We start from the raw sequence: 22,256 nt of genomic DNA, 5'->3' as shown, positions 1-22,256 counted from the left end.
GCTATATGGCAATTCTGTAAAATGATATACGTAATGTACGTAAAACTGTACAGATAATTTATAATTATTTTATAAATTGTATTCATAGGAAAACATTTTCAAATATCATTACTAAATTTAAAAACATATAGAAATACATCACTATTATCATTATATTTTATTAGGAAACACAATTTAAAACATTTTTAGCAATGCAAGTTTTTAATGCTCTCTTGTGGCAAATAGTGTTATTGCATGTTTAAACTATTAATGTGGCCTATTTACAACATATCACATGATTTCAATAAAATGCATTTCATATGATCATATTTCGATACATATAGATTGCAATAAGTTTCTGTGTTAATGTTTTTCTCATCACATCCTTGTTTTCTCCCGGACCGTCACGTCATAAACCCTTGTTGTAGGTCACCACTTTGCAATCTGTTGCCATGGCGATCTCGGGCTCCAGGCGAGACACCTCAATCTGTGAGGAGGTTAAAAAAAAAATCAGAGCGAGACTTGAAGGTGAGATTGTAATTAGAAAAATAAGAAGCGTGTGGACTGCGAGGGCGCTTGACAGGCGTGGTACGTTTGATTTGGAAGTTGAAGCCCCGCGACCTTGAATCATAAAATCTCTACCTGTGACATCTGCGGGAAGAGGCTGATGGCCACGGGCAGCGACAAGCCAAAAGTAAGCAGACACACAATGCTGTGGATGGGCAGCATCAGTCTGCGGTTCTTCTGCAGGAAGGCCAGCCTATAATGCACAACCAGACATTTATTAGAAAGAAAAAAAAAAGAAACGTGAGTGAGGCTGCATGTGCACATCGATCTCTTAGAAGCCTGCAGTTATTTTGGGAACTGCGGGGGGGGGGGGGGGGGAGACAACTGCAGAATCGTGAGCTTCATCTTCTCGTGCAAAACCACCTCAAGGTGCAATTACTCAACCTGGTCTATTATTCATTAGCACAGCTCACTGCCAGGCTTGATGAAGAACCACATACATAGAATGAATTGAAGTAAGCATATCCAAATCTCTGACATTGTCTATAATACTGAATTTAGTGCCGTAACTGTATAACTATCTCAGTCCATCGATGTTATTGACAGTCGCTGTTGCAGATTTTCAACCCTATTGTAATGAGGTTACTGCAATATTGTAATAATTTATTCCCAACAGTCCATTATTTTCTATTCATTTCATTGCATATTTTGAGCTCCACTGCTTTCAGTACGTGGATGTCTGATATGTTGGAATGAATACACTGGAGTTTTGTCTCAATATGGAGGTTGACCTCGACCTAAAGAAACATCCAGTATATAGTATGAGGCAACTTGTTATCGTGTATTTTAAAACGATGAACATTGTCTGGTGGAAGTTGTGTGCACAGCTGTCATACATGGATGTTGCTGTTCCAGATTTTCGGGTTTGAACATTTCTTCGTTGGCCTCAGGCTGCTGCTCCCACTGAGCATGTTGTTCAAACATGCCTTGTTAGGTTCTGGCATGTTGGAATGGACGTTTTCAGGTTTTCATGGCCATATGCGTATTTCTTCGCATGATTAAACAGAATCATTGAGTAGAAATAAAAATGCATTTTTATACATTTTCTCTTTCTTTGACAAAAACGTTTTGTACATGACAAAATTGTAACTTTTAAAAATGTTTTCAGTTTAATCAATAATTTTCCAAAAGGCATGGTTTTATTTTAGCACATGACTAAAACTTTGAAAAAGTATTGGAAAAAGTCATAATAAAGTGATAGTACCACTTTGTTTTTATTACTTTTTTTAATTAAAATTTAATCTAATAACATTTCCCTTTAACTTTTACCTGTATGTTAATAGCCGAAAAAAACCTTTTTATCATGATGTTGATTTGTTTTGTTTCACAATACATTATTCAGTTTTCCTTCTCAACTGAATGGCTGGGCATTTTTTCCTTGCTTCAAAGTAAGGCACTCAGAGTCCATTTGGAACTCAGCTAACCCAATATGTTTCCTCGGCTGATAAAGGTCTCAACTGTGTTCTGTACCAACCTCTCGAGGTAGGACATGATGATGGGGGGCAGCACAAAGATGGGCATGGGGAGGACCACACGTGTGAACGCCGTCTCTGCGATGGCCTGCGGGACGACAGCATTGTGCGCACGCTTCGTTTCAAATGCACATTTAATTCCCTCCGTCGGGAGAGCAGATGGCGGCCGAGTGACATGAGCGGGAAATAATTCATGTCATCAGCCACCTTCACAATTGGCACTCACGTGGGTGGCTGCGATTTTGGAGGAGCCCACCACCTTCCCGTTGGGGTCGAGCACGTCGATGCCTTCTGACAGCTCGTTGTGTCTCATCAGGGCCACATTGCAAATATTTGCACTTGCTGGATATCGAGAGTGAAACCCGAGATTAAAATACGTAATCTAAAGTGCAAACTAATAAAGTGTTCTATTTAAGGTTGGTCAGCCAATAGACGGCGCAGTGAAAAAGACACAGACCTTGACTGATGCTAAAGGTGGCTCTGCTAGGAACGTACCAACTGCTGGAAACGGGACAAATCTCTGTATTATCATTCTGGTGGCAGGACTCAGCTTATTGGCCTTCTGAATAAGCACATTAAGTCCCACCTACAAAACATTCAAAATATTTTCTGTACGCATCACATTGTACATGAATCTAACATAAAACGAAATACAGTGAAGCATTGCATATTCACAGTTCATTATTGGCAAATTTGGCTGTTTGCTGATGTTTTGGGGAAACTGACCTCACAGAAAAAGTCACGTCTTTGCTGCTTTTGTACTCGGGCTAAAGTCATGCCTGACATAAAAATGAATTTTTGGTGCCATCTGATTGGCACCTCAACTGATGGGAGGAACTTCACGTTGTCAAGCAATAGCTTTCTTTATTAGACTCTTGTAGTATCTATACACAAAAAAAATGGTGTCTGGCCTCAGTCCCTATCCTTAGTAAATAAGGGGGGGGGGCTTTACAGTACTTTACTGTAAATGTAAGTAAGGTCAATACAATTAAAGACAGGCCACCAAAGTTGGAGCATTTTCCTTAAAAGGTTCCGCAGAAAATAAACAACAACAAAAGTTGAATGCATGAATAGCAAACTGTGAATATGCAGAGGAACTGCAAAATAGTGTGAATGGTGTTTTTGATGCTATTATTAAGAGACTCACTGCAATAGACACTGCACTGGTCACAGCTCCAAAATAACCTTGCAGGAATCTGGACGTTGGCGTTGGCTGTGAAGAATTACAATAAAGCGCATAGATTTCTTTTGTTTATTTATTTTCCAACCTTTTCACGAGTACAATTCTTGAGTGGTGCCTGATTACCTTTGTGGCATTGCGGTTGGCGTAGTTGACGCAAGCATTGTGACTCTGATTCAGCCACTGGTAGGAAGCAAGATAATGTTAGTTAGGAGACAGACAGACAGACAGACAGACAGACAGACAGACAGACAGACAGACAGACAGACAGACAGACAGACAGACAGAGCTTATGCATTTCACTGCCCCTTCCGATCCAAGTTAGCAACGGCGTTATTATTGGACGTCTCTAAATCAACAATGACGAAACAAAGCAATAGACAAAAAGGTGACATTTAAAAAGAGAACGGCATGGAAATAAGAAACATGACTTCAATCTTAATGATATGTAAGTTTGTTTACCTGCCATATAATGGTGGACACCACAGTCTGATTGGGCAGAAGAAGGCCGATGACCTACAGCAAAAATACATAAGCCAAAGAAGAAGAGCTTGTTTTGGCACAAACTAAGTCCAAAGTTTGTCTTCCTCAATGCCAAAAGAATGAGCATGAGAATGACATTAGCGGTTAAGCGAAGCACACGATTAACCAAACAACAACACGGGACTTACAATGGGCGTTCCAAACGGTACGTAACCTGTGCAGGCCAAAAAAAAAAAAGACACAAGACTGAGCAAACAGAAGGAAAACAACATGGACGACGTGACTTGTGGAAAGATCTTCATCTTCTTGTACCTGACATTCGGAACGGCATGAAGATCTTGTCACCCGTGTCAGGATGAATGATGGCCTGAGATGACATCATGACAGTATGAAATTATCATCATGTGATTGGCCCAATAATGCTCGAGTGAATTTACCATTTAGAACTGACCTGTTTGACCTTCTGGGCTTCCCATAACTTCACAAGGCAGGTGAATAGAAACACATGGGCATCTTAAATGAATTGGGAATAATTGTCTCTACTTGTAGTAAATTCAAATCTAATCTTCGCTCAATTTCACATGAACAAAGACTCGCCTGATGGTTGGAGATTCCTGGTGGAAGTGTTCCGTGTTTGAAGTCATCCAGGAGTTTGATGCTCTCTTGAAGTTGTTTCTGAAATGAAATGGCGGGAATGTTTGCATTTTGGAGCACCATCCATCGACAGTTTTAGCCTCATTGTGTCCGATGTAAGACAAAGTAGATGCTCAAGAGTCAGCGAGACAAAATACTGTCACACTGAACCTTATTGTTTTTCATACTGTACTTCTAAGCCACTTGTTTTCTGAAAAGAAATCTTGTTATTTACTGTGTATTTTTATTTTTATCATTATCAAGTGATAGACATTTATAACCTTATTACTTTGTGGTGTGAATCGTTCCATTATCTTTTATTGGAACACTACGTCTGCCTCACCGCCAACAGTTTCAGTGTTCAAATATTGGCTTTGTGTGGATGTTCCAGCTTCTTTCTGCCTTCCAAAAACATGCATGCTGGGTTCTTTGAAAACTTTAAATTGACTCTTTGTGAATATATAGCTTGCAATCAGTACAGGGTGTATGCCGCCTTCTCCAGCAACGTCAGGCTGTGATATGCTCGAGAATGTGATCAAATAATATGGGTGGATTTGATTTTTTTCCATTATATTTTGAAAAGGCAAATAGAGACATACACATTGCTGGTTGTATGATCAAAATAATGATTTAATTGATCATTTACAGGGGTATTGTGAAGCCATAAAAGCAGCTTTACCTCTGATACAAAGAGTGTGCTTGGATCGATGATGTCCACAAAATGTCTCAGGCGGCCAAGAAAGGAACCCTGGAACAGAGGCACACTTCAAATTCAACCCAAAGCATGACTTGATAACGAACGCCACAAAAGTCTTACGATTCAGACTTCAATCAACATTTCCATTAAAACTACGATTCACCTCTTTAGAGCACAGTTTGCGTGCCCCTTTCAAAAGATAGCTTGGTGTTGTGGGTCTACCCCAGCACCCCTCCCCACCACCACCACCCTTTCACTGTGTGTTGCCTTCACTGTCCCCCGTCAGTCCTTGCCAAGTCCAAGTGTGAGTGCCAACAGTCTGAACAGACGCAATAAGAATGCCAAGAGCCCAATTGGCAAACCAGATGGACAAAAAAATAGGCAGCTTCAATCGGACACCATGGAAGATATCCATCATTGCAAATAGGGCGGAAAAAACTCCTTTTACAGCATTTTAATGATCATTCCTGACAATGTCTGTCAATGACCCTCATGGCTGCTTCAAGTGTAAATAAAAAAATAAAATAAAAAACACTGTGATGCATTCACTGGGTCGCCCTCCCGTGTTGCTGCTGAAGGAGACAGAACGTGGTACATGTGAGGAGCCGGCTTTAATTATGCATGAGTTCTCGCTCTCTGGGGAAAACACAACAAGGCTTGCGCAGACGCAGCGCAATGCACTGCGCACATAAAGTACACCGAGATTTAGCGCTGATTCAAGGACTGGCCTCATTTTTGGCAGTGATGTGTGAGAAAGTAAAAAAGCAACATGCCTGATTTGGGCATACACAGACTTTGTGGAGTGGTGAAGCAAGAAAGTATGAAGCAATATCTCTCATGTATTTTTAATTTGATCTCAGTTAAAGTAACGCCTAATGACCCAGATATAAATTGGAAAGCCTTGGCAAAGGTAGAGACGCGCTCAACTAAATGCCATTCTAATGCGATTCAACTCGTTTTAAATAAGAAAAACTGTAGACTATAAACTACTGTAGTTTCCCAAAAAACATACAACAATAACAAATACATATAATGTAAAACATTTAACAGTTTGTGCAACCTGATTTCAATGACCATTGTGTGTCTCGTGTGTGAGGTCAGTATGTGAGAAATGTGATGGAATATCTTGCAGTATGGTGAGCAACTCTGCCTCACAGTTGAGATGTTTGCTTTAGGGCTGCAACTAAAAATTATTGGAATGATCTGTCAATTATACTGTTGAGCATTAATCAATAAATCTGATTAAAAATTGTTCTAACCCTTTATTCAAAAACAGTGGCTTTCATTTCAGTTTTCTGCACTAGCAATTTGAATTGTCATCAGTTGGTTTTTATTTCATTTTGACTTTTAGTATTTAGTTCAATTAGTTTTAATTACTTTGCACTTCTTAGAGCAAGTTTTTCATGAATTTGTTTTACATAAAGTACTTTATTTTGGTCACATTTATATTATGTTTTAGTTTATTAATACATACAGTATTTTTCAAGTGTAACAAAAAAGTCAGTAAGGATTGTGTTGGAAAGTAAACACAAATTGTTAAACAACAAACCTTCCTTCTTTTGTAGCTATGGCTAACAATTTATTTTAGCTTTTAGGTTTTAATCAGTGTTATAAACTTGATATGTCGTTTCATTCTTTTTAACCATTTCGTTTTTATCTTATTTTGCCTCAATAACTTCAAGACAAGATGACCCAGTTCAACACAAATCAGTTAATTGAGCGATCCATTAATATTCCATGCATGTTCTGCACACAACAGATAAATGGAATCAACTTGCACTGCACTGTGGCGATTGAATGAGACCAGACAAGTGAAGTGCCTGTTTTGGACTTTGCTCAGTGCAGCAGGAGGTAAATAATTCCCACGGGCTTGCTGCTGCTGAATCAGCAGAAAAGTAAGCTTTTAAACGTGAAGGTCACTTTTGTCCGATGCAAATGTTTAATCACTCAATTGTGAGCATTGAAAATTGAGTAATGGGCTTTCATTCAGTGGTGAGAAGCAGGTCATCAATCTAGGATGTGAGCTGGGGATGGCAAAAATGTACCTTGTTCCAAGCAGAAGTTTTCACACCCAGTGCCATATTAAATTCATGACCGAGTATTGTCTCTATTGCTTATCCTTAGTACAGTTGCAGGGTTGGTCACTGTTGATGATTTGAGTGTTTTGGTATTGTGTTCACTTCAGTCAAGGCACAACTGTAATTCCTTGACAACAATTACTATTTGCCTATTAGTGCTCCGGCGGCATTTTGTGGCAGTTTGGACAGCAAAACATCCGTGCAGAGCAGAGTTTGTTTGTTAGTTTGTCAACATGCATGAGCACAAAAAAAATTAAATAATAATAATTCAATATGCAAAAAAAAGGGAGAGGGGTTCATTTGCGTGCTTTTGATGGAAAACATAAAGTTGTTGCATCCAAAAGTGCAAGCAGGCAAAGTGGGAGTAGTGAGAAGCATCCCGAGAAAAAGAGGAGCAGAGGATGAAGCTGCTTATTTCCTTGCCCGGGGACTCCACCCCTCGCTCACGTTCAAACCAAATGTCACAATCAGATAAGAAAGATAAAGACAGCTTACCTGGTCGTAGCGCGACCCCCCGAGACGAAAAGAAGGACAAACCGCAGCCTCCGCCATGACAGCCTTCTGTTTTTCCTCATGAACGAACCTCAAGCACGCGTCCTCAAGTGCAACTCCTCGCTGTTCAAAGTAGCGCTGGGGAAAAAAGAAGCCTTGCTGTCAAACGCAAAGCCAGATGGGAAATGAAGTCCTTCACTACCTGCCGAGGCTAGTGCAGCAACAAAGCGTGACTGCGTCCCAAATGATCGATGACGGGCAGCAGGCTGTTGATCGATTGTTACGATCTGCTAACATTTGACGGAGAGCTGGACGGATATAAAATTGATTTTAAAACAGTGTGGCTCATAATAAAGGAAAAAAAATGATTAGATGCTGCTTGCAGGTGTGTGCAACAAAATGAATTGTTTTCTCCATAAAGTCTTGTTTTTAAATTAGAATACAAAAAATAACGAACAAACGGGAGAAACATAACAATCAATAATTAGGAAATTTCTATTTACAACAAACTATATAAAAAAATAAACACAAGAAAATGAATATAATAAAAAGTAAATACATAAATGTAAATAAATAAATGAAAATAGATATGGGCCTTCTTTGAAAACCCACAATACAGTACACATAAATTCAGATCGCTTCAGGTATTTAGTGTTGTTGTGGTGATGTGGTTTTAGCTTATCAGGAGTCACCAAATGACTGGAATGATTTGTATGTCTGTTTTTTTGCCCCGTATGCCCTTGCAGACTCATTCCAATCATATTTTCTGGGGGTTTGGGACCTGCCATAGCTGAACATAATTGTGTCACTGACCGGGAATTAAACCTGCTCTGTCTATAAAAGGGAAATCCATGACTAGATAACACATACTTTTTTCTATAATAGGCCTACACATAAACCAAACAATGTATATATTTTTTTGTAGTCCATACAGTTCATTCTACTGTAAAGAGCATGTACACTGCATGCATTTGCTTTTATGGAATCATAACGCTATGATTGAAAAATATAGAACATAAATTGTCTCAAGTAACGGATCATCGTTAGAAGCAACTCCCGCTGTGCAGTAGTGGTCTTGTAGATTATATAAAATTGTTTTCATAATTAATTGAATATACATATATTTTTCCTGTGCATCAAAACGTATGGGACATTATGGCATTTATCTATCTATTGAGTGTGCAGGTGTTATGAAGGATGGATCTCATTTGCACACATGCATGCATGGGAAGAACATGCAAACGCCACTCAGCAAGGCACTAAGATTCCAACCCGGGACCTCTCAGACCCGATAATCACTAGACCACCATAGTGCACTGACCTAATTTGATTAAAAATCATTGTTATTGTGTTTACGTGATGTTCTAACTTTGGTGAACTTGGCATTTACATTAGCTGTAAGATATCATTTCAAACAACAAGGTATATGGAGGGATGGATAAAAGCTGTCATGAAAGCGCTGCATAAATAAAGATGTATTGTGGGCGTTTAATTTTTTGAATTGGACTATTTTTAAAGCTGGAGTGATGGTCCCCCCCTAGTGGTCAGAATTATGTAACACATCAGTATGTAACCATTTGTACTTTCATCACAGAGGCAACATAAGGGTCACACTTTGTTCTTACGTAACCGTGTGGTCGGGTGAGGCTGTTCAGAAAGTTTTGAAGGTCATACACAAGAACATTCTTGTATGGAAATAGCTAAACCAGCGCAGTATCTTTTTCTGCCGCATGAAAGATTATTTATAACACTCTTGTTTCAGCCTGCAAGTAAAACACAGCATCCTTACAATAAAAAGGGGGAATCAGGGACATATCAAAAGTTCAACACAATTTGTTCATTTACATGTTTATTTTTTATTTTTTGCCTTGGTTTTCTTTTTTTTCGTTTGGCTACACAATATTTAGCTTGCGCACACCATTTCCTGCTCTGTGGTTATGTTTTTTTTTTTTTTGCATTCATATCAACATTATGTGGCACTCTCACAACAACCACAGCTGAGCTGTAACAAAGAGCTGTACATAATAATAATATTAATAATAATACAAATGACATACTATTGTATCATTGTAACTACTGTTGTATTATTTTTATATGAATCCTTGTGCTGCATTATTTGACGTTAAATTGTTACATTAGAATTTGAATGCAATAACACCCAATGACCACAACTTGTTCTAGTATGTTGAGGCAAAAGTATCTAAAGCTTTACTTCTATTATTTTGTACTCTTTTGTTGTTTTTACCTTGCATGCATATAATACTGTATCAACAGGCATGTAGTAGTTGTTGGAAGACCACCTGTTTGTTTAGGTCTACTTAATCCTTGAAGTCACTTTTACATGTGGGAAAATGTGTTCAGTGGCTGGGTTATATTCTGTGTTTCGCAGCACTAAGGCCGTGGGCCCCGGCGTCACTTGTGTCTGGAGCGGACCTGAAGCAGCGTAGGCGTCTGCTCCATGATACGCAGCAGCAGGTTGTCGATGTAGTCCTCCAAGTCACGGACCTGGGCTTTGACCTTCCTCAGGTCCGCCTCGCACTTCTCCAGCTGCGCCCGCTGGCGCTCGGAGGCCGCCTGCTGCTTATTCATGTCCATGTCCTGCTGCAGCAGCAAGGAGATGAGCTCCATGTTGGTCAGGTGCTCGTATAGGGCTGACCTGTCCTCTGTGGGTTCCTGTTCAAGAGAGGAAGACCTGTCAAAACTATTTTGACCAACACGGAACGCTGATGGGCGCAGTTCTACTTTCTATAGCTGATGTCATGTTTTGCACTTCTTCAGACGGCAAAGTAGTTGAGAGTGAATCAAATATCAACCATTCACAAAGATGGAAAATGTAGAGTTATGTCGATATGTTTTTGAAATGTGAGATGAAGGCAGAGGAAACAAAGGAGAGCCAGCACTTGAGCTGGACCTCTTGATGCTCTACCTGTGCATCACATATTTAAAATACTTCTGTGTACAAGATGACATAGACATATTTTTGCTGTATTGTTCACAGTTGGCCTTCTACTGAGTGTTGATTTCCGTGCTAAAACGGTCCTCCAAAGCTATATCACAATTTAATGTCCCACGGCATATTGATTGAAGCAAAGTATTAATAAATGCTTGCTGAGACATTAGTGTGCAGACCTACAGGCTTCCTGTGATTTATTGAGACACTTTAATGACTTTACTGTCTGGGCATCACATAAAGCTATAACTCTAAAAATAGCTGCAATTTTTATGGAAATGCTAGTGACAGCTAATGTAGTATAATCATACTAAAATATTTTACATCCGAGCCTTGTGTTGGTCCAAGGATTTTTTTTTTCTGACAGTAAATGGAAACATGCTATTTTGAGTTCCACCTAATAAACAAGAAAGTTTATTTTAGTGTTACAGAGTTTTGACAAAGTTGTGCTTTTTTTGTTGTTGAGAGCTTACCTGAATTTTCGGCGGCTCAACCACCACCTGATGGGCGGAGCGTCCTGGACTTATGGTGGATTTGAGTTTTTCCAGAACTGAACGGCTTTCCTTCTTCTCTGGTTGGGTTAAAGGTTTCACTGGGTGCAGTCTGCAATTGTAAATAGGTGAGAAGCGTATTGTCGTTTGAACCCTGCAACCATCTCATTTGTCATTTAGTGTAGAAATGAACTGATAGGACTCTTGCTATGACTGGCTCTCGTTTAAAGACCAGTTGTTTTAGCGGTAGAAACGTGTGTCGGATTTAATCCACAACCAATAGTGTTCAAGGTTTTATATAATAACTTGTGGCCACAGGGGGGTACAATTAAGAAATCCACACAAATACAGCGTGGTGTAGTCATGAAAACTGTGACTTAGTTGATGAAAAAATAAGAGGAGCAAAATTCAGCAGTAAGAGCTGAATTCACAAAGAATTAACTGCAACGGCTGATAGCACCTACAACAGCACTTTACATACAGCGCAAATATGCCCACAAAGTTTGACAGTGCTTTCATTTTGGAGCCATTAACGGCCATATGTCACGGCTCAAAGATTTGTCAACGGGTTATTGGGGTTGCTGGGAAATGGAAATTTGGACATGTCAACAGCATGTTCATGTTTACGCATGGACATGCAAAGGTTGCCCGTATCACGTATTGGTTGGATGTCGCAGTTCACAATGTGGCCGCTCATGCAAAATGGGGCCCCTCACATTGAATGGGCTCCTATGCACAGTGTGTGATCTGCGTGTTTCTTGCCTGGCATGACAATTCTTCTCCGTCCGACTGTGGCCATGATCAAACTTCCACATTCAAATTACTGTGGTTACAATTAGAAATTCAGATCTTGTAACCTCATTGGCTCATGCAACTTGGCAGTTGAAAATTCTACATGAAATGAGAATCTATTTCCTCTCGATCACTCGTATCAAACTCAAGGCCCGGGGGCCAGATTCAGCCCACCACGTCATTTTATGTGGCCCGCAAAAACAAATCAACTTCCATGATCATTGCTGAAATTTGTACCAAAATTTTCAAATTGGCACGTAGGGATAAATAATAACGTTAAGATTTTGCAATAATTTTTGTCACCCTTTTTACAGTAACTTGAAAAATAATTCAACAAACTCTTATGTGTGATTTCAAAATGAGTAATCCATCACTTTGATGTGTATATGTAATAATATTCAATATAAAATGGCCCATGATAAAAATGAGTTTGACACCCCTGCTATAGATGGAACACGTAGTCTGGCCAGAAGGTGCGTAAGCTACCATTTGTATATGTAAATGTAAAAAGTACATGATCAAAAGGAATAATTGAAGATTCAGGTAGCTCCTGAGAATTGTGATTGCAGCCTAAGGGAGTGGAAACATGAGATGAGAACATATATGTGAAGGGCAGTGCACAGCAACCAGCAACCAGTTGAACTGAGGACAGCGTCAATGCATCAAACAAGCCAGGCAGGCAAATGAAAGGGAGGGGGGGAGCAGAAAGAATGACAAACAGCATACATTTTCTGTCTTGAGTGAGTGCCTGCCTACGCGTAGGGAAGACTTGAGTGTATTTCCTAGTGTGAGGACTCTCACCTGCTCTCCTGGCGGGGCAGTTTGCAAGCTGGCCGAGTCTCCTCAATCAAGAGTGAGTGGCATGCATCAAACGGGGGCTGCTCAGTGGTGCTCAAGTTGAGGGTGGAGGAGGGGGAAGCCGTGTAGGGGGCAACAATCAGAGACCTACTTCCGGCGCTTTGCAGCCCCGTGTTTGAGGGACATGTGAGGGGATAACAGGTAGGTGAAAGGGGGTGGTTGGCAGATGTATCAGTTAAGGAGGTGAGAGTACAACCCTGCTCACATTCTGAAAAACGTCTTAAATGAGGCGCAACTTTGGCGTGTAGGACTTCAAAAGACATCTCCGAGTGGTTTTCAGTCTTAGAATCCCCTATATGAAGTAAGGAGTCTTCGGTGGAAGGCATTGGTGACTTATCCAATGCCGGATTGGGAGATGGAGCTGCTTTACTTGGTTGATAAAATGACGGACCTTCACTGACGATTGAAGAGTGTTGACCGAGATCGATACTGTCAGTGCTTGAAATTCCTTTCGGTCTAACGCGTGTGCTAACCACCCTTGGAAACAATTCTTTCTCATTGTGAAGGTTCCCATCATCATCATAGTCATTTTTGATCTCTTGTAAAGCATCATCCTTTCCCTTTTTATTGTCAGTTGTCTCAATCCCGAGATCAGATGGACTGGCTTCAAGTGGCTCCTGGGTTTCATCAATGCTATCTTTGTTGGCCTCAAATAGAACGTCCTGGCAAACTGGGGAGACTTTGCACATTTTATTTGATAAACTGGTTTGTTCCAACGATGAGTCTCTTAAGGAATCTTTAAGCGTTTTAGCATTTCTATGTGTAGACCTCTCATGATAAACCCCTATTTTAGAATCCTTTGACAGCTGTGGACCAATCCTACTTAAAACACTGAGGCCTTTGTGGTCATCAATTGCGTCTGACTGAGAAGATCCATCAGAATCTATGAAGCTGAAATCAGAATTGCTCACATTCATGTTCAGATCTGCGAGGGTTAATGAAAAACTGACATTATTGTTGATGCCTGTGGTTTGACTTATTGTAGAATATTCTGTAGATTCTACCAAAGGGGGAGTCCTACCAGCCTTTAACTCTGACACCGAGACAGGATTATAGGACTTCGTCAAAAGGTCAGCAATATTCTCTTGGTCGACAACATTCTCAGGTCCAACGTGTAAAGTGGGTTGTCTGACGTTTCCCTTGCATACCCTTCCATACAAGTCTTGTTCAAATAACATGCCCCCCCAGAAGTCAGTGATGTCTTCCAAGGGTTCATACTTTTTGAGAGACTCTTCAGACGTTGATCCCGGGGACGGGATGATTCCATGAAGCTGAGAGTTAAGATTAAGGGAAGCCGAGGTGTCGCTGTCTGGTGACACACTTGATCCTGGTCTTTTACACTCTGACTCTCTTCCAAACTGCAGTGAGGCCATTCCAGTCTGGGACAGAAGGTAGGCTTCTTTGTGGATTGCCAGCTCTTGGCCTCTGTGGAGCCAGCCATCAGAGTATATCTCATTCGTCAAAGTCCTTACTGGTCTTCTTGGCGGTAACGGTGGAGGGTGTTCCTGGTATCTTTGTTGCTCTTGTATATGATATTGGGTATTAATATTTGCTACATGAGGACTGTACCTCTGGCTTGATGCTCGGGTACTTTCTAGTTGCATCTGAGTGGCATCTCCATTGGGGGAGTTGAGCCTGTTTGAAGCAAACGCGTCAAATGAGTCTTCCCAGTCCTGTATGCTCACTGACATAGGGCGATCACGATCAACTGAGCGTTTGGACCTTTGCGGTAAAAACTCAGGAAGCGAAACCTGTCTAGCGACAGGCCTCGGACGCTCCCTCTTAATGGAGGGTTTTTTGGTAGTGCCTCGAGTAGGACTGGTTGTGCCCTGGTCGGAGTGTTGAGAAGTGGGAAAAAAGGTTGAGGAGCTAGATGCAGCTGGAGAGGAACTCTGCAACTCCTCAAAGAAGGGGTTTGAGGGGGAGATGGGGGTGGACGGAGGGGTGATTGGGTGTGTGTGATTCTGGTCAACGGGGAGGGAGTCAGTGGAGGAGGAAGCGCGAGGGGGGATAGGAGGGGATATAGATGTGGTGCTTTCTATCTTAGGAGAAACTTCCAGCCTGTAGAGGAAAAGAGGGCACAGTGGTCCTCTTAGTTAAGGTTCCCAAACATGGCTCTCACACAAACAGTCACCCACATATTGTATTATCTGATATTCCACAACTAAGTGGCTTTTATAAACATACAACTGGCCAAATGATAACGTTACTGTAAAGTGAGCCAGGCATGAAATTAAACTGAAAAGAAGCAAAGTAAATGTGCAAAAATAATCAAGCATGAAGATAACATGTACAATAGTTGCCATGTGCTTCATCTGATATCAACATGGGTGCAGGTGCAAATTATGGTGGTTGAGTGGCATCATCATGTTGAAATGGAAAGACATGAAAACCAGTTTTCAAACAATGTACAACTCAAGACAAGCCTTGAGAGAAGAGGCTTCCAACAAATGGCATGATGGCAAACCAGACATCCCAGCTCACTCACCTCGGCTTGTTCTGGGAGTCTGTAGAACTGAACCAGCCTCTGAGCCTCCCTTCCGAGTTGGAGGCGGCCTGGCTGCCATCCGGCTTTGCTGGGACAGAATCGCTCCTACCTCCAGAGAATAAGGTCTTTCTCAACTTCCGCCCTTTCTCGGATGAATCGGCAGCGTAGGGGTTTGCCACCTGCTCAGGATGTCCTCCCATCTCTCCCCACCGAGCTTCCTTTTCTCCATCCTTTTCCTCTTTCTTCATCTTGTCAAAGGACCAGCGTCGCTCTTCTGCTAAAGTACCTTTGTCCTCGTTTCGCTTGGAGAGGTTCTGAAGGGAATGGGACAATGGGGAGCATTTCTCTAACAAAACCAACTTGGATGACAGGGCTCCGGCGCTCTTTGGGATCGATGGCTCGGAATCGTACACGTGACTGCCATTTATGCATACGGACGACTTGGATTGACTCATGCTCTGCTGGCATTGGACGGACTCCATGGTGGGATTGGTCGGGGGCACAGATGCTGTGATTTTACCGGCTTCATCGCTGAAGGCTCGCTTATGTGTCAGGATGTTAGAGGCATGCCGACTGGTGAGAACTATGGAAAGGAGAACAAACGTTGTACAGTAAGGAGGATTGTTTTCAGACTTTACGAATTTGAACCACGATGGCTGAGTTACTACCAGACAAAAAGACAAAACAAAGACACCAGTATGACTGCTTTGTGTCAGAAACACGTTACCTGTTTTTGTCAGATCTCTGTCTCCATAGCGGGGGTCCGCTCGTGTGACGGTGCTATAGATGGGCGAGCTGGGGAGATCCGAGAGCAGGCCGAGAGCCGGCGGGGGGCTGGTGGTGTCGCTGGCCATGGAAGAGGCGCTGCTCTCAGAGGCCAGCGAAGAGCACGACCTGGTGTCGGATGACTTTCTCAGCTTCCCTTTGAAGAAATCTTTCATGACACTCCTCTTTTCCTCCGTTATTTCCGCATCTCTCCCACGGGCGGCGCACCCGCTTTCGTCACCTGACGGCTGGCCTGGGGTCACGGAGAGGGCGGCGTAGCGGCCCGGCACGATGGCCGAGGACGACTCCACGTCGGGGCGTTTTCTCCCCGTGACGCGATCCTTGAGTTTGCCGAAAGCCGAGCGGCGCCCGTCCTTGGCGGTGAGGTCGAACATGCTGGCTGTCATGTTGTTGCGGGTGAACAGCACTGTCAGCTGCAATTCGCCACGCTCCTTGGCTTTTCGGCCCGCCTTGGAGTGCAGCTTGAACCACCTGAGGTTATCACACAAAGGACACAGGGACACTTCAGCTTTGTCTTCATCATCTCAAGCACATTTATGGCATGATGTATGTAACATCCTCTACTCTTCTGGGGTGAGGGCTGCTACGAGATGTGTTCAACCGGATTGTTCTTCTTGACCAAACTCACCCAAGCGTGTCTTTAGGGCTTTTACCATTTCTCGCACCGGGAACAGACAATTGCATCTTCCAAATCAAGACTAAGGGAGATTTAAAGTGTCTAGTCCAAGACAATAGATTTTATTTGATGAAGTGCATGTCAATAACTATGACCTCTAACAGGACAGCCTAAGAAGAGTATTTAATAGTTGCCTGTTTATATTAAAGAATATAAAGCAAGTCTGAGCTTTAAGATTTTTGTTGGTTCAATCTTGCTAATCCATTTTAAAGTCAAATCTAAACATGATACTGCAGCAGTTAGCTCCTGTTGGAGCAAATAATTGAATGTCTTGTATCATTTTATTAGATTATAAATATTATTTGTGCACACCTTGAATTATATACTACAAAGCATGCAAAATTCTTAGGTCACCATTCATTCACCATTCAGTTGTTTCATTACAGCTATATCATATTGGAATGCTGCTGAGTAAATAATGGACGTCCATCAAGGCCGATGGTTGTCCATCAAGTAGCCTGCTTCCTGGTTCGTGGAGAACGAAGGACAGATGGGGGCAATTATGGGATTCTACCGACAGTGGAAGGTTTGATTGAAACCAGTAAACGAATATATCCTCACATTTACCAAGATTCCAATCCAATCCAGAGGATTCTTTAGAAAGTGTCTGTATTTTTTCTGTTAACTGTGAGCTGCCCTATTTCTGCTTTAAAATCAGGTTTGCACAGGAATCAAATTACAGACCTCAAGTTCACTCCAAAGTAAGGGAGATTTGGGTTCAATATTACACCAGCACATTTTGGAAGTGCAAGAACTTTTGCTTTAGTCTTTTTGGTACACTCAAAAGATTTGTAATGATCTACAGAAAACGGCAGCTGTTAAAAAAGTTATTAAAAACAATCAAACTTGTGGAGGGCCAATGCACACAGTGCCATATTGTCTCCATTGTTGTTTTACATTTTGCTCTGAACGTTTCTCATATTTCTGTGAAGCACAGTACATGGTATTACTATAGTATATCACCAGAACAAAAAGATTGATTTCCTTTTGGAAATGCCTCCCGTATATTACATAATTTGTCAATATCGCCGGAGGGCTTGTGCTCAGAATGTGACCGCTGACTTTGCCAAACAAAAACTCGCAGCTTAACCCAACATCTGATGCGCGACTGCGTGCGCTTTAAAACTTTGATGACATTGGTCTTCCTGCCTCTTAAATCCTCAGAGTCCACAAAAGAACATGTTTTTCTGAAGCGCAGGAATTTTGAGTAGATGTTCCACGTCTGTGGACACTAGTGAAGGGCGGGCGGAGGAGCCACAATTGAAGCCAGATGTGCTACGATGGTGGACTGGAAATGTTTCACACCACTGTTGTTACGTCACCTGTCCCAAAACACACTCGTTCTTCTAAGATGGAGATTTCGTCAAGGATTCAAAGTCTGACTGTTGACAATTTGTTCATCTTAGAAGTTTTGATGTCACATAATTGGACAAGATATTTGAATGAAATGGTCCAGGTTTGGGTGGCTGGGATGTGAAAATGACGTGTAACATGTAATGTTACAGTATGCCCTGTTCGGAACCGCTCTCGAGCCAGTTGAGGAGGCCATGAGGAATTTGATCCGAATGTGTTAGACTTCACTCTTCGCTCCGACACCATCGTCATCAAGATCAGAACAAACAATAAAAAAATATCTTCGCAATCACCTTCGACGTACTTGCACTCATCCCACTCTGGGGTGTTCTAACATTTTGCCCATCTTATTTAACAGAATTGCAAACAGATGATGCAGTTAAGTTGAACACTACTGCAATGATTAACAGGCGCTTTGTGGATTGCGCTACTGGTCATAGGGGTATAAAATAGAAACAGTAGTAACAATACTAGTATTGCTATAAATAGATGTAAAATATGAAATCATCATTGTATACAAACAAACAGGGAACAATCTTAAAACGGTGCTTATGGGATGGCTATAAAGGGTTCAAGTCTAAGGGCAAGCCACTAAATGCTCTGTCCTCCATGCCATTGTTCTGAAGTTTATGACCTGCAGTGTCAGACAGAGGTGCAATAAGTGTCCGATTCTGTCCGTACGATCTACAGAAAAGTAAAAAAGACTAATTACCGGATTAAAAGGTGATCATTGCACCCTTTTCCAAGGGCCATGATTCATGGATATTACAGAGCAGCAAAAGTCAAGTGTCAAGGGTACATAAAAATAGAAGCTTTGTCAGAGCCACCCATGTGTCAAGTTAGTGTAACCCTTTAGGGTTAATGATGTCTTTCTTTGTGGAGAGTTTAAATTGTCCCATTGGACGACAATGGGAAAACAGAGGGGGACAGTAACTCAGTCTGTAAAGAACTGGCTCTAAACTGGTTGGTTAAAGAAGCCAAATTCATCTTTCCAATAATATGTTGTAGGTGTCCCCACTAGTCTAAACACAGCATTCTGATTCATATTGCGTTTGTGGAATATGAGTCAAACAACAAAATTCACTTGTTTTTATACCCGTCAGTGGCGGCCATTTTGCCAGTTGCTGTTGACTGAAAATTGATATCACCCTGTGCCAGGTCTCTGGTCATAACCAATTACCGCTCATTAGTTTTCTGAAGTTGAGCCTTGATTGGTTGTGACCTGAGCCCAGAACAACAGTGTTGTCATTTTCAGTCAACAGCAAGTAGCAAAATAGCCGCCCCCTGAGATGGATTAAAAAGAGGTGGATTTTGCCGGTTTAATTCATATTCCACGAACAAAACATTAATCAGAACGCTGTGTTTCGATTTGTTTGGCAGCACAGAAGAAAATACAAAGAAAATATGGGTGTTTACTTCCCCTTCCCCAACAAAAACACAAACCTGATACAGGGCATAATATGGAAATTGGGGATAGCAATAGCTAGGAAATGAGCTAATTTATTTGTGAGCAGTTCTGACGGATTCTTGAGCAAGGCACAACTCAAGTGAGGCTGCCGAGGGCCTACACCACTTCGGCACAATCCTTGCAAATGAACAAAACGTCTTTTACGCTCACATCAAAAGTAAGCGTGTTTTTTTTTGGGAATGCAGGAAGAAGCCAGAGTAACTGAGAAAAAAAAAAAAAAAAAGCATAGGGGAAAAAAATGCATTTTACACACCTTCAATTGAGGCTCTGCACATTTTGTTAAACGCTGTAAAATATCAGAATATATATTCTTGAAGCTGTGATACATGGACTCCCTCTTGTGGTACGCGAAACAATTACTGACGAATGGCCAAATAGGGATGTTTGATATCACTTTTCTTTTTCAGACGATTCCAGACTTTGTGAACACGCCAAAAAAAACCTGATACATCTAGTATTTTTTGATATAGTATAAAAATTATTTTAACACACGTTTGTACACAAAGTATTGGTGGCTGGTATCGGTCGCCTTGATGAATACTTGATACCATAAAGGTCTGAATCTGATACCTGTTGGTACTTGTCTGTTCCTATTTCTACCTTTTTATATCATTACTATTGTGAGAACTCGCACGATAAGCCACATCCATGATTCAGAAATGCAAGTATTGGTGACCCATCATGGTGTTCTGTCAAATAGCGCATTGTGAGAGGAAATCTATAAGTGAGCAACATCTTCATCATGCTGTCTTTTGGCACTGCGTTGACACACTTACTGGTCTCTCGGGCATGCGCCTTCACGGAACATGCGACCCAGCGGGATGATCGTCTGGCCCAGGAACACGTCAAGTCCAATCAGGACTCTGTGCATGACTGTGATCACCAGGTCGGCGCTGCCGGGCGGATAGGCTCCGCCACCTCTTCCCTCATCATCCTCCTCCTCCAGGATGCCCGGGAGGAGCTCGAAGCAGCACTCCTCGGACCACACGGGCACCTCGGCCTTGTCCACCAGACCCGTGGTGTACTTGTCCTTGCCCACCTGGACCACCGCGTACAGGTAGCGGCTGCCATGTTTGCTCTTGGTCCGCAGTCCCCTGCCGCGGAGCACGGTGACATTAACGTGCGTCGGCACCCACCGCTGCTCGTCGTCCAGATCGATGAAGGACATCATCTTGGAGCACTGCTTTCGGGTGTCACTTGTCAGGCTGCGAAGGTGCACAAAAGGTCCATCCTGGAACACAATCAGCAGGCCCGGCAAACACACCGCGCTGGGGAAAGAAACGGCGCAGATCTGTTAAAGCTGCAGAATTAGCCACCCGTGCACCCCCCCACTGAAATAAAATGGCACTGTACTGTACCGGAATGTCAACACATGCTGAAGTTGTTCCGGGCGGAACCATCACAGTCACATGATCATCATTGAAGAAGGGCAGAGGGGGGGGGGGGGGGGGTCATATCTGTGAAGACCACGTGCGACCAATGTGCAGCAGCATCATCGCATCGCATGATGACGATGCAACATCAACGTGCCATGAAAGAGAGAAACAAATTATTTAAGCGATGACTTCATGCACGTGGAACCTGATGGAACTTCATGAAAAGGCTGATTATGATCGTATAACACCGCCGCATATTTTATCATGCTCTTTAACTGACACATTCGTCATCTTTGTAGTTCTAACGCCCTCTAGTGGAGAAATTGATACAAAACAGCCAGACTCACTTGCATGAGTACGGAGCAGTGCAGGGATGACAATTGGCCACTATATACTCTCATAGTGGCTGCCGAGTTGTGGACATACATTTTGTTGACTTTTTTACTTTATATTACTTCAATTATTTGTTGTCATTCATTTTATCTTTGCTTCTGCATCATTTTCTCCATGATATTTGAACATTTGAACTTATAATGCACTTTCAGTTACCTTTCCTAAATGTTTAAATTCATGTATGCACGCCCACCCGCCCCATTTTGCTGTTCTCCTCTTTTGGCCTTCTTGTGAGTTGTGTATTTATACCAAACTGATAGTACTGCAGATAAAATTACACTGGAATAACAATGCTGATATAGCAAGCTAGATGTCAATTTAAATACAAATAAATAAGCAAACATAGATACAATACAAAAATGAATGGTTACAATAGACTGTGGCCTACATACAGTATATAGCTAGAGTGATATACTTTGTACATATAATCATTGCAATGATTATGTTGACAGTCACATTAATATGAATATATGAAATGTAAAATGAAAATGCAAGGAAAAAGATATCAATGCATGCAAGCCTGAGTGCTTTGCCTGCGAGCTAGCCAGCTAGTGCAATTACTGTTATCGAGGTAAATTCAAAGATAATTTACAAATTTTGATGTTTATTATTAATAATAAACCAGAAACGGAAACTATAAGATTTGTAAAAATCAAATCAATGTTTCATTTCACAGTGTTTTGAAAACGCCACCAAAAGAACAAAGGTGATACAGTTAAATGTTGACATTCACAACACAAGGATGTAATGCAAGGTTCCTGTGGCACTTTTCTATGTGGCTTAAAAAACACTTGTACATAGGAGTACTTTATATCACAGTACAGCTTTAAACAGCAATTATCCAGGTACGTACAAACACACTCGATTTCAACTTCCCAATGAAATACACAATGCCATACAGTCAGTGTGAATAAAAGACTGAGGGAAAACTGCAGATGAAGAGATGGCTTGTGCTTTTGTTGGGGCAGCTGTAACATTGTAGATGTCAAATTTAAGGCATTATTTGATGGCCGCACCCTACAGGCATTAAGAATAACTTAGAAC

General features: G+C 41.7%; 2 protein-coding genes across 5 annotated transcripts; both read right to left on the bottom strand.

Annotated features, from left to right (window-relative positions):
• Positions 1-142: 142 nt before the first annotated feature.
• Positions 143-7,795, bottom strand: sfxn5b (sideroflexin 5b). Its single transcript, XM_085904602.1, has 14 exons — positions 7,585-7,795; positions 4,994-5,062; positions 4,279-4,356; positions 4,133-4,159; positions 3,994-4,048; positions 3,870-3,895; positions 3,661-3,714; positions 3,325-3,381; positions 3,166-3,231; positions 2,514-2,604; positions 2,245-2,360; positions 2,021-2,106; positions 622-739; positions 143-466 (listed from the first exon to the last, which is right to left on the bottom strand). Exons 1-14 carry the CDS (start codon positions 7,639-7,641, stop codon positions 389-391), a joined length of 978 nt encoding a protein of 325 aa, XP_085760728.1. The 5' UTR covers positions 7,642-7,795; the 3' UTR covers positions 143-388.
• A 1,627-nt stretch (positions 7,796-9,422) lies between these two features.
• rab11fip5b (RAB11 family interacting protein 5b (class I)) lies at positions 9,423-21,074 on the bottom strand. Of its 4 annotated transcripts, XM_085906479.1 has the most exons (8): positions 20,802-21,074; positions 20,220-20,711; positions 16,167-16,417; positions 15,888-16,082; positions 15,161-15,743; positions 12,616-14,733; positions 11,005-11,134; positions 9,423-10,254 (listed from the first exon to the last, which is right to left on the bottom strand). In XM_085906479.1, exons 2-8 carry the CDS (start codon positions 20,612-20,614, stop codon positions 9,994-9,996), a joined length of 3,933 nt encoding a protein of 1,310 aa, XP_085762605.1. In that variant the 5' UTR covers positions 20,615-20,711; positions 20,802-21,074; the 3' UTR covers positions 9,423-9,993. The 4 variants fall into 4 exon arrangements, with proteins under 4 accessions (XP_085762605.1, XP_085762603.1, XP_085762604.1 ...); XM_085906477.1 differs by having other exon boundaries at positions 15,888-16,417; XM_085906478.1 differs by lacking the exon at positions 20,802-21,074 and having other exon boundaries at positions 15,888-16,417; positions 20,220-20,731.
• Between the last annotated feature and the right edge of the window lie 1,182 nt (positions 21,075-22,256).

The sequence above is a fragment of the Syngnathus leptorhynchus genome, chromosome 2 (genome assembly GCF_054491065.1).
Source record: "Syngnathus leptorhynchus isolate UIUO chromosome 2, UIUO_Slep, whole genome shotgun sequence".
In the NCBI taxonomy this organism is placed as follows: domain Eukaryota; kingdom Metazoa; phylum Chordata; class Actinopteri; order Syngnathiformes; family Syngnathidae; genus Syngnathus; species Syngnathus leptorhynchus.
Note: the sequence above shows the minus strand (reverse complement) of the source record. Positions and strands in the feature narration are given on the sequence as shown.

Coding starts and splice junctions, on each gene's coding strand:
- sfxn5b (XM_085904602.1), bottom strand. CDS start 7,641: ATGGCGGAGGCTGCGGTTTGTCCTTCTTTTCGTCTCGGGGGGTCGCGC. Junction 4,049..4,132: donor AAGCCCAGAAGGTCAAACAG/GTCAGTTCTAAA, acceptor ATGTCATCTCAG/GCCATCATTCATCCTGACAC. Junction 2,361..2,513: donor TGTCCCGTTTCCAGCAGTTG/GTACGTTCCTAG, acceptor CTCGATATCCAG/CAAGTGCAAATATTTGCAAT.
- rab11fip5b (XM_085906477.1), bottom strand. CDS start 20,614: ATGATGTCCTTCATCGATCTGGACGACGAGCAGCGGTGGGTGCCGACG. Junction 16,418..20,219: donor GGCGCATGCCCGAGAGACCA/GTAAGTGTGTCA, acceptor TGATAACCTCAG/GTGGTTCAAGCTGCACTCCA. Junction 15,744..15,887: donor CAGAGATCTGACAAAAACAG/GTAACGTGTTTC, acceptor TCCTTTCCATAG/TTCTCACCAGTCGGCATGCC.